General features: G+C 31.3%; 2 protein-coding genes across 2 annotated transcripts in view; one reads left to right on the top strand and one right to left on the bottom strand.

Annotated features, from left to right (window-relative positions):
* LOC147014937 (uncharacterized) overlaps nucleotides 1–192 on the top strand; it is a 1,613-nt gene extending 1,421 nt beyond the window's left edge. Inside the window, exon 3 of the mRNA XM_085850727.1 lies at nucleotides 1–192. This exon is cut by the window's left edge and continues 294 nt beyond it. Coding sequence (XP_085706853.1) covers nucleotides 1–3 — 3 coding nt within the window. The 3' untranslated portion in view covers nucleotides 4–192.
* GTF3C1 (general transcription factor IIIC subunit 1) overlaps nucleotides 1–12,500 on the bottom strand; it is a 135,995-nt gene that overhangs the window by 42,494 nt on the left and 81,001 nt on the right. The gene's annotated exons all lie outside the window — the stretch shown is intronic.

Here is a 12,500-nt window from a genome sequence, read left to right as displayed (position 1 = left end):
TGAGTTCTGCCTTGATGGTTTAAATAACTACCTTGGAGACTCAGGAAAAGGGTTTTGCCAAGATGGTTCTAAATATGGGGCCTACCTTGGAGACTCACAAATTTTGAAAAAATCAGTAAATGAGTTCTGCCTTGATGGTTTAAATAACTACCTTGGAGACTCAGGAAAAGGGTTCTGCCAAGATGGTTCTAAATATGGGGCCTACCTTGGAGACTCACAAATTTTGAAAAATCAGTAAATGAGTTCTGCCTTGATGGTTTAAATAACTACCTTGGAGACTCAGGAAAAGGGTTCTGCCAAGATGGTTCTAAATATGGGGCCTACCTTGGAGACTCACAAATTTTGAAAAAATCAGTAAATGAGTTCTGCCTTGATGGTTTAAATAACTACCTTGGAGACTCAGGAAAAGGGTTCTGCCAAGATGGTTCTAAATATGGGGCCTACCTTGGAGACTCACAAATTTTGAAAAATCAGTAAATGAGTTATCCTTAAGAGACTTTGTAAGTTGGTTTTACTTTGAATACTTGAAATGTGGGTTCTGGATTGATAACTCACAATGTGATACATATCTTGGAAACTCAACGGGAATGTGGTTATACCTTGAAGACTTGGAAAGTTGGGTTTATGTTGGACACTTGAAACTTTTTTGGGGGCTTTTATTTATTTATTTATTTATTTATTATTATTATTATTTTATTTATTTATATTTTGGAGACTTTTGGAGTTGCTATCACTCTTTGGGATCTAAACCTATCGATGTAGTTCTTTGTCGGATGGTGCTTGATGGGAGCAAGATCAAGAAAGTTCTGGGAAGAAAGTGCAGGCTTACTCCCCCTTTCTACGTCATCAAACCTGAAAGCCTTAAAAGACAGAATTGGAAGAAGAAAAAAAACGTAAAAATATATATATATAGGTGGAAATCTCATTTTGAAAAAGACATTGTGTTGGGCGAGGATTGAGTTGGGGTTGAGATTTTGAATGTGAGGGTTGGGGTTGAGATTTTGAATGTGAGGGTTGGGACACACACACATACACATCAACAAACAAAAGTTAAGCCTTGACTATTCAGTTGAGGATTCTGTGTTTGGGGTTCACAGATCTAAGAACGTCCCCCTTGACACACATTATATACTGTTATACACCTCGGACTTGGCCCTCGAGTGTCCACAACGGTGTATAGTAGGAGGGAGTGAAGCGCCAACCTATTGCTCCCATTGCACACACACACACAAACAAAAGTTAAGCCTTGACTATTCAGTTGAGGATTCTGTGTTTGGGGTTCACAGATCTAAGAACGTCCCCCTTGACACACATTATATACTGTAATACACCTCGGACTTGTCCCTCTAGTGTCCACAAAGGTGTATTATATGCTTAGTTTTGTCTTTTGTAATTCCTGTGAATAAAATGAACCTAAAATCTCTTCCCCTTCCAAATCATATATTTTATAAGTCCAAGGAACTGTATCTATTACATCAACAATTTTAAAAAGTTCTTTCGTCCATCGTTCAGTAAAACCCTTTTCAAAATGAGATTTCCACCTATATATTCTTACGATATCACCAACTTTGAACTTAGGTTTTCTGACATTAATCTCTTTTTCATATTTTAATTTTGTAAATGTTTCTGATGGCTTCATATTCGTTGACGTGTGAATCGTGTCATTATACTTATCCACAATATCCTGAATAAAAGATGACCATTGTTGTGAACCGAGTTGTGTGAATTTTTTATATAGTCTCTCTTTTAAGGTACGATTAAAACGTTCAACAACAACTGCCTTCCCTTCATTAAAGGTACTGTATAATGTAATACTGTTATTTTTTAGAAAATTCATAAATGTCTTGTTATAAAACTCTCTACCCTCATCAGTCCACAATTTCTTAGGTTTTCTCTTACTTTTATTAAATATCTGTTGAAAAGCTAACATAAGAGTATTACCTGTTTTGTTTTTTAAAGGGACAACCCACGCATATCTACTCCTCAAATCAATAACGGTTAAAGCATACTTGTACCCCTTATCATTATTGAGTTCAATCAAATCAGCAGACCAGATATAATCAACTTCCTTGGAATAAACTTTCCTTCTCTGAAACTTTGTGAATATTGGTTTATGTAATTCATCAGCTAATTGCTCTTCAGTCTTAATGGCATCATTAGAGCCTATAAGTTTTTTGAATTTCCAAGTCCAAGTTTCAATTTAGCACTAATCATCTTCTTCACGATGAACCTATCAACTTTTTCTCTCAAGGTTGGATTTTGTATCAGAGACAAATTATATAACATTTCTCTATCGGCTTCATGCTTTTCTTCCAACGTTGTGGTATTCCCATAATCAATATCGTGTCTCATGCACACTTCATCAACTCTATTGATTGGTTCACTCCAGGATTTAGGATTGTCTGCCTCATTTAATCTTTTATCCAAGTTTGTGCCTGGACCACAGAAAGAATACCCTGGAAGATGTAATTCCCCTGGTATTCCAGTAGTTGTAAATTTACTTCCTGATAAAAACTTTTGTATATCTCCTCCGAGTTTGTGTTTGGAGATAAATTGATTTTTTTTTGAACCACACACCGAACATATACCTTTTTGTATAACCCTGTTATTTTTACTTTTAATATATGAAATATTTTTAGTATTAGTTTTCTTTTACATTTGAGACAATAACTCATTTATTTATGAGAAAAATTTCTGCAGAGTGCAAAAACCTTTTAGTTTCCAACATGCACATTTGAATCTTAATTTTTAAAACATAAAGAATCCTTAGAAATGCCTTCACTCTCTCCTCCATTTATTTAAGAAAAAACTTGAATTAAAATACATGTCTTCTCGATGTCGATAGTCTTGTCGAAAGTATTGCAAATAGACTTTTTAATTCTTTGTATTCCTCCCTGGTGAGATAAGTTAATTTCTTTAATACCTCTATTCTTTTTTGAATCTCACTGGTTTCCATATTTTGATATTTATTCATTCTCTCTCTTTCCTCCCTCTCTCTCTTCTCTCTTTCCTCCTTCTCTCTCTCCTCCTTCTCTCTCTCCTCTTCCCTCTCTTCTTCAACTCCTTCCTCATCCCTTACTATACTTGAATCGTTTACACCCCATAGAATATTATACATATATTCATCAGGATTTCTTGTTATTCCTGTATCCAAAATAATTTTTTTTACAACAGGATACCAATAAAATTTCTTTTGAATTTCTAAAAGAGCCTTACCTTTTCTTAACCTTATAATTTTTTCATTATTTAACATTCTAATTAAATCTAAAGTTGTTGGTTTATCAACATCAGCATAATGCCAATCTTTTATTGAAAATACCTCATTCTTATGTTGTAGAACATATTTATTAAAATACCGAATACCCTTTTCTTGAAGGTATGCTTGAACACAGAAATGATAATTTTCTTGAAGCCTTCTTGCTGTCATTTATGTATTAGAAATATATGTTAGAATAATATTATGGCACGAAACACCTCCCCATCTTCCCATAGTTAAATCATTTTGTATTTCCTTACTTATTATATATAATCCTGTTTTTTCTGTTTTCATGAGATAAACAAGGGCAAAACCATTATTATATTTACCCTTATTAAATTCTTTTTATTTGTTGTTTACTAATCGTGGCTCCACAAAACTCATTCTCGATACCAAGTGGATAATATTCTTCCTTACGAGACTGATTTAATTGTTCCAGGTCTTCGAGGTTAATTTTAAATGACCAATTATACCCTAAATCATTCATATCATACCCCCATTGTTCTATTCTCATACAAACGATACGCCCTTCTTTATAAAAATTTATTTTAATTCGAACTGTGAATTCTGTATGACCTGGAGATAATATCAACACTTCTGTATCTTTAGAATACACAGCCGTTTTATTTAAGTATATATATTGTGATAAATCGCTTAATCTCACCAAGTCATTCGCGTCAGTCGGGCTTGGATAATTTTTTAATTTATAAGCATTTTTCATGTTAATATTTTTGTTTATATTATATTTATGTCGTTCAGCCTGTGCCTTTGTGTAATAATTTGATAAATCAATATCCAGTTCTTGAGATACACCAAAGATAGAACCATCTTTACCAACATAAGTCATTTATATTAGATTAAAAATAATATCATAAAATTTTTTATTTTTGTTGAGTTGAAATAACACATATAGACATAATTGACCACAACACTTGGAATTTAATTCTTGGACTTGAAATGTTTGATAAACACCATTCTGTAAGAATTTTATGACTTCAACAGGTGGTGGAAGACCAAAACTATCAAAATAATATTTGTCTTGACTATTAAAAATACAAACCCAATGAGAACCGTTCCCATCATTATCTTCTAAGTTCATAATAATATTCTTTGTATGTTTCGACACATTTGTTAATTCATCTCTCATACAAATAACCACATTATGAATTTTTAATTTCTTACAATATTTGGCAAGTTGTAAATTTGATGTTGTATTCTTTCCAAATTCTTTCAACCACTCATCAATGCTCATTTATTTATTAGAAAGATATAATCCATTACCTCTTTTCGTTAATTTTACACCTGCTTGTGCTATAGAAGAAAGCATATCTCCAACTAACAATCTCGCTTTATCAGGCAGACCTTCAAGTTTTTCAGCAAAATCTACAATTACACCACTTCCACTAATTTGTTTCTCCAACTCTTTGTTATGTCTTTCCAATTCTTTTTGAGCCTGGAGTTGAGCCTTCCTTTCGTTGGCAGTTTTGACCGCTGTTGAAATACCACCCGTCAATGCTCCAACCGCACTTAAACCAGCAAATAAAGGAATTAGAAATGGGAGAAATCCTCCACTCGTCTCTCTTATTGAATATTTTTTCAACATTGGTTTTGTCATTTTAATTTTAAGTGAGCCAGTGTCATTCAAGATTTTAACCTGTTCTCTTGTGAGCAAAACATCAATTCTTACTGCTCCTTTTCTCTGAATTGTATTAACGTTAATCGTACAAGGCTTTTGATTTTGAACACAAGATGATAGTTTATGAAGATTGATTTGATTAACATATACCCCAGTTGGTACTTTGCCACTCATTTATTTAACAAAAATTATGTGAGACTAATCATCACACCATTATCTGTATTAATCTGCAATTCTGTTTCTTCCAAAAGCAAACAATATGTATCAACTTCTTCACTCTCTCCTCTTTCAATGTATAGGGAAGTATCCACTGATTAGACTTTATAGTTTCTTTTTGAGCGCTCAGGTCAAACGTATAGATTGTATACAAACTTTTAAATGCTGTCATATCCAAAATAGGTTCTTTATTTCCATTACTTTCACACACCTTTTGGTAAGACTTGTATGCTTCAGCAAAATCATTTTTTTCCCAATTAATTTCCAATCTATCTCGTGGATAAAATGTTCCATCTAGAGAAACGCGAAGTTGTTTCACCTTAGCATTATCACTCAATGCATTATTCTTATCAGTCGCAGTATCACCATCTGGCTTTTTAAAAATCATCCACAGATATCGTGGCTTTCCTTCCAGAACACCCAAATTCCACGTGTAAGTAGTTTGATTGAGTTTAACGTGTTGACATCTTCTTTTGAGGTATGATACACTGAGTGGTTTTTTTGAGTTAAGTCTTCGATTCAACATCTCTTCTGTTTTAAGATTAGGAGTATATTCACTGATATACCAACTCATCTCCTCAATTACAAATTTATTCTGATCACCAAAAGCATTACCAACACCAAAAAGCAATCTATTTTCATTATCATTCCTTTGTAGTTGAAATCTAATTTTAAGACCATACAGAACTTTATCATAATCACAAAATCCAAATATACCTTTAAGAGGAACTGCCACAGTAAAACTATTTTCTGCTTTTGTATCATCATTATACATTCCTTTCCTTTGAATATATCCAGGGTCTGTGTTTGTTCCCGTTGACATATCAGGAATAAAACCTTCGACAGACCCCTTTCCCATTCTATCACTGAATGTATAGAGTGTAAATTTCATCATTTCAGATACAGCAGAGACATAATCAACCGCTTCAACTTCTTGTGTTCCAATATACAATCGCACACTATCAAACATTTTCCAGAAGAAATCATTTACAAGTGTAGCGTTTGTGTTATTCCCAGCCTTAGTGAATTTAAATTTACACAACAAGAAACTTTCGGAGAGATTCAAATAGGTTTGTTGATTATTTATTTCAAAACTTTTTGTACCATTTGTATTCCAGTCTGTTCCAGTTATTGCATTTACCTTGAAGTAATCTTCTTTTTAGTGGAGTTTGAGATAATAATAGTATCATCCAAATCATAGATACTATCAATTGCTTCCATACTTGTATTTATTTAGGAAAAAAGATGTTAAAACTTTTGAAACCCTGATCCAAGTATTTGAATTATTTTCTGTCGTTCTTGGGGGACAACTGAGTTTTACCTTTCTTAATTTCTTTTATTGCTTGTAATTTATGAGATTCTTTCTGAGCATCTTTTATACTCTTTACAGCACCTGCTACATTTCCCACAGCAGAAGCAGTTGAACCAATTAGGTCTTTATGTTTAAGAATAGTTGAACCAATACCCATGAGAGTATCAATTATCCCATCTCCTCTAAATTGATGTCCAACACCCCTTTGTCTCTTAGGTTTATAGTATCCTCTACCAAGATACATACCTTCACTCCTTGTAGTACGGGAAAGGAACATCCCATCCCCTGTAATTATTTTATATTTTCCCAACTCGTGCTTCCTCACAATAACCATCGTATTTATTTATTGAAAAACTTCACGTAGGTGAATTCTGATGGATATAACTTCTCCATTAAAAGAAATCACACGATTATCTTGGTCGGTTATCCTAAAATTTACTCTGTGTATGGTTTTTCCTGACACAGGTAGATAAACCAAATTTTTAGGCTCCATATTGAATTTATAACCAATTGGGGTTGAGTATGCGCTGAATGAAAATATTGTATTTGTTTTTAATCCATCATTATAAGCACCATCAATCAAATCACAGTGAATTAACACCGAATTTATTCCTGAGGATATTTGAATGACATTATCACTGTAAAACGTCCCATTAGTTTCAATCTTTTTTGAGGAGAAACCTAATAACTCTCTAAATGAATTATCAATTGTGAAATCAACCTTGTAGTTATTTTTAACTTTAATCGTTGATTTTGAAGTATGTTTTTGAATGTTTATAACAATATTTTTTGGTTCATCACCCTGTTCTTTCATAAGACGAGCAATTTCGGAAGATATTTGAGAAATCTCGTATGCTCCGGGTGAGACTATTATCGTTTTGTATCCACTTCCCGGATTATAACTAAACTTGTCATTTTTCTCGGTTATATTAAATAAGGTATTATAAGTCTCCATGGACAATAAAGATGCCTCATATTCTTTTGTTGTGTCAAGTTGTAGTGGGTATGGGAATGAAGATGTGTGGTCGCTTGTTGTGAAATTAAAACTCAGGATTGTGCTTCTCATCTTATTTAATATGAGTTAAAATGTCTTTATATTGAGATTTATTAATTATTTTCATGTTCATCAACTGGTCTAAAATGGCTGATGCTTCATTAAAACAATTGTTATTTCCAGCCTTCTTACTGCCGAACAACAATAACAGTCTATTAACTAATTGCGATGGGTCATTTGGAAGAAAACTAATACCTGAACCAAGGATACTTAAAGCCTGAATAATGTGTTTCTCCTTCTCATTCTTCCTACTTTTACCAGAAAGAATAACCTTATAATTTAGAGTGTTCAGCAAATCAATATATACTCTATCATCATTATTTTCCATATCCAATGGTTTATCAATATACTTTGATTCATCCCTCACAGTTGAACCTTGTCTTCCATCTTTTGTGAGAAGAAACATTAATCTCGGAGTTAGTTTAACAGGGGGTTGAGCAGAACTTAAGAACCTTAATTCATCATTAAATATCAATACCTTTTCTTGAACAAGATGAAATATTGCTGGTTGTTCTGTTGGAATGAGTCCTGCTTTGGTTTTTGAATCCGCTGAATATTCATTGTTTTGAAGAGCATTCACAATATAATCAGGGGTTCGATTAATCTCTTCCAGTTGTTGAAATAAACCTTCATCATCATATTCTAATTCTCCTAAATGCTCTAATTCTTCCTCCGTCATTTGACTGAAATCTTTTAACATTTGAAGCTTTCTAGGAGTATATTCTACTGTGGGAACTGTGGAAACATCTTTCATTTTTTCTTGGGAAGTTTTTAAAAGTGGTTTAAAAAATTTCTCTTGTTTTTTTCAAATGCTTCTTCGCCCGTTAGTTTCTGTCTGTGTTTCTTCTTTATGTCTTCCTGTTGTTTTACAACTTTTGAAACCAACTCTTGATGTTCCTTAAATCTTCTTGCTCTTTCTTTTGTATCCATTTATTTATTGTAAAATATCATTTAATGAATTGTAAAGATCAACAGGGAAATTTTCCTTTTCTTCATCATTCAAGTAGATGTGTTCAAATAAATCCTTTTCTTTAAATATTTCATCAAATTCTTTATTAACATTAATGCGAGTTGTAATTTCTTCTTCACTAATCCTTGCATCTCTGCTTTTCATACGTTTGTGTTGAGTTTCTTCATCAACATCAAAACCGAATGATAAAATCTTCACTCCGCTCAGATATTTAATAATTTGTCTCGTTCCTTCTGGATTAGTTTCTAATATCCCAACACCACCAGATTTTAGTTTCTTTAACTCACTCTTACAATGTGAATATTTTGTTGTACCAAGAGAAACCTCCTCAAATATTTGTCCTTCATTCCTCAATCGCATATGTTCCTCCACTGAAATATAGTGATAATCTTCACCTTTTACTTCTCCAGGTCTTATTGCTCTAGTTGTTGTTGATACAATGCGTATCACGGGGTGTTTTTAAGTAAATTTACAATATTCTCATTTGTACTACACAAGAACCTTGATTTATGAAAGTTTTTTCCAGAAGCAGATTTACCCACAAGATTTATAATAATAGTTGTCATTTATATATGTAATTGTTTATAAAACAAAAAATATATCCCTTAATATCTCATCTTGTTTCACAACAATATATTTATATTTTTCAGTCGTGTGCTTCATATAATCCTCAAATTTCTTTTTACTACATAATGTAGAACAATTATCTCTCCAAAAATTATTGATATCTATTGAATTTAACTTGAATAAAATAAAAGTATTAGCATTGTTTCTGATGGAACGACGAGGAAGTTGAAAGTACGATTGACTAAGATAAATACAATTACAAGAAGAATGTCTCCCTCTTGTGTAGTAGCTGTCCATTACCGTTTGGTTTCTCTCATTAACACAATCATCAAAGATAACGAGGTTCTTTTTTGATTTATCCAAATCTTGGGGAGACGGTATATCATCCGTATTATCACTAAGAATACAAGTTATAAGATTTGATTTCTTTTTACATCTCTGTGTATCACAAAATAGTTGAATTATATCTTCAATGTTATAATCATTTAGGTTTTTTGACGTTTAAATAAACCTATTATATCTTCTTTTGAAGACCAGCATTAAAACCTTGTGAGAGTAGTTGATACTCTGGTTGAAAACTTCGACTTTGTGAAAATTATTAAATTATCATAATCTAAAAAGTTGGGAGTGAGGAGCATTTTTAAAAGTAAGCAGGTTTTTCCACATCCACTTGAACCAACTATGAGACATCTTAATGAATTTGGGAGATTTTTATGGTTGTTAAATTTTATCTTATTTTCCCAAATAGGTAAAAAATCATTCATTTATATATTTGAAAAACAGGTTATTTAATTTATTATTGGCTTTTTAGAAACTCTATATTTTATCCTAAGTTCAGGTTTAATTTCAAGATAATCCATTATTTTATTTATACAATATCTTGTGTTGATATTTCCCTGAAAATTACATCCATGAATAATATACAACAACAATCCTTTGAACATTTCTCTTATACGTTCAGTTTCTTCCCTTGTAAGGAAAGGTGTGTTATCATCCTCATACTTTACATTCATTTCTCTAATCAATCTTGTAAAGTAATTCATTTTTGGTGTAAATCTAAAAGAATTATTTTCCTTTTTATATTTTTTATTATCATTAATTAGAAGATAATCACAGAATATACATTGTTTATAGGCTTTTGACTCTGTGTTTAATCCCTGTCTTTCACACGCAGGACAATTCTCAAATTTGTCATATGGAGAATCAGGAAAGTCTAGCATATTTATAAAGTAAAACTTTACTTAAACTGAAATTCATCTATACTTTCAGTTGTATATTACCATCGATATCGATATACTTTTTTCATTATCAGATTCAACGACAACATTTTTTATATTAAAGGTAATTTTAAAATTATCGTTAACTACTATTGAACGAAATGTCATTTCACCTGATATATTAACATCCTTTATTTCATCAAGATTTACATCTTTAGGGTTGTTGAAAAAATACAAATTTCTCCTTGCATATTACAGATGGTCTTATCTTTTCTTTCTAAAGCTTCATCCATAAGGTTTTTGTTCTTTGATACTTTTTCTTGTTTCATTGTTTTTTCTAGTTTTGAATATATTACTAGAAGGAGAGGAGAAACTTTTGTTAGAGATACTTTAATTGATGTTCTACCAGGTATACTAAAAGCCCTTCCACTGAAGGAAATTGAAGAACTCATATTATTTACCATAATAGTTTTTATCCAATAGTTGTTATATTTATCTTTGTTCAATTTTACATCCTTGACATATTTCTCAGTATCTTTAACAGATGAAGAGATTGATTGAAACTTGTCTTTTGTGTCTTGAAACATTGTATTTATTAAGTGAAAAAGTTGGAGGATAAAATGTTTTTAAGCACAGATTCACCTATAAATTAAACGAAATTTTCATCAAGAAAATTTTAGTTTAAGCAAAGTTTTATTCTATAAATATGGTGAATACAACGTACTGCGATGTTTGTAATCACGAATATAAACATTATAGAAAACACCTCCGAACCAACAAACACACATTTAATCTATTTCATCAAATATCTCCTCTTGAGTTGGAAAGAAAACATTGTGATATCTGTTCAAAGGATGTTTTGAAGAGTAGTTATAATCAACATCTTCAATCACAAAAACACAAGAAAAATGAGTTTAAAGTAAAGGGAGACTATTATATTAAAAACACTGATGAGGCATTTAAAGGGCATATAAAAATAAGGATTTTTCAATTTGGAGAACCCGGTCCATCATCAATAGCTGAATCAATTGAAATAGTGAAACCCGATGTTGAAAAATTTATTAAAAAGACATTAAAAGAAATAAAAACTTTAAAGTTTTATATGGGAGTGAAAATGAATATGAAAAGACAAGATGAAGAACAAACTCCTTATATGAGAACAGATCTTCATTTTATAACATCATTTCAAGATTTTTTGAATAGTGGGGTTTATGAAGAACTATCAAGACAAGAGGAGGATGTTGATAATACAGTGGTAGGAAGTGGATTCAATATTAAAAAATCATCTTTTTAGATATACACATTCTAAAATCAAACCCTCTTAAAGCTTCTTCTTATATTGAATTACCAAAAGAAATAAAACTAAAGAAGGCAGTTGTTAATATTAAGAACAATGATAATAAATGTTTTCTCTGGTCTGTTCTTGCTCACTTACATCCACCAAAATGTAATTCAGAAAGAGTAAAACAATATATGAAATATGAGAATACCTTGGACATTAAAGATTTTAAATTCCCAATGCCATTAACAGATATTCCTAAATTTGAGAAAAAGAATAATCTTTCTATTAATGTATATGGATTAACGGATACAAACAAAGTTCAAATATTAAAAATTTCAAACAACTATAAAAATGAAGAAACACACATTGACCTTTTATATTTTAGTGTTGGAAAGAATTCACATTACACATACATCAATAATTTATCAAGATTAATCTCTTCTCAGGTATTCAGAACAGCAAACAAAATATATCCTTGTAAGCGATGTCTTAATTCATTTCATACAAAAGAACGATTAGAACAACATTCAAAATATTGTAGTAATCATAAATCAGCTGTAATTACAATGCCTAAACCTGGTGAAAAGATTTATTTTGAAGATTATAATAAATCTATCATGCACCCATTTGTGATATACGCTGATTTTGAATGTATACTTAAAAAGATAAATACTGCTTCTCCTAATCCAAAAGAACCATATACAAATAAATATCAAAAACATATTCCTTGTGGTTTCTGTTATTATATCAAATCATCTGTTGGAGAAAAGTATAACAAACTTGAACATTATCGTGGAAAAAATGCTTCACAAGAGTTTGTAAAACGATTAGAAAAGGATTGTATAAGACTCACTAAATTAATGAAAGAAACAAATGAACCGATGAAATTAACCAAAGAAGAAAAATTAGAATTTAGAATGAACAATATCTGTCATATTTGTGAGGGGGAAATTAAGGAGTCTAAAGTTAGAGACCATTGTCATCTTACTG

This window comes from Eptatretus burgeri, chromosome 13, assembly GCF_056783735.1.
Source record: "Eptatretus burgeri isolate ZD-2024b chromosome 13, Ebu_testis_v1, whole genome shotgun sequence".
Taxonomy (NCBI): Eukaryota; Metazoa; Chordata; class Myxini; order Myxiniformes; family Myxinidae; genus Eptatretus; species Eptatretus burgeri.
Note: the sequence above shows the minus strand (reverse complement) of the source record. Positions and strands in the feature narration are given on the sequence as shown.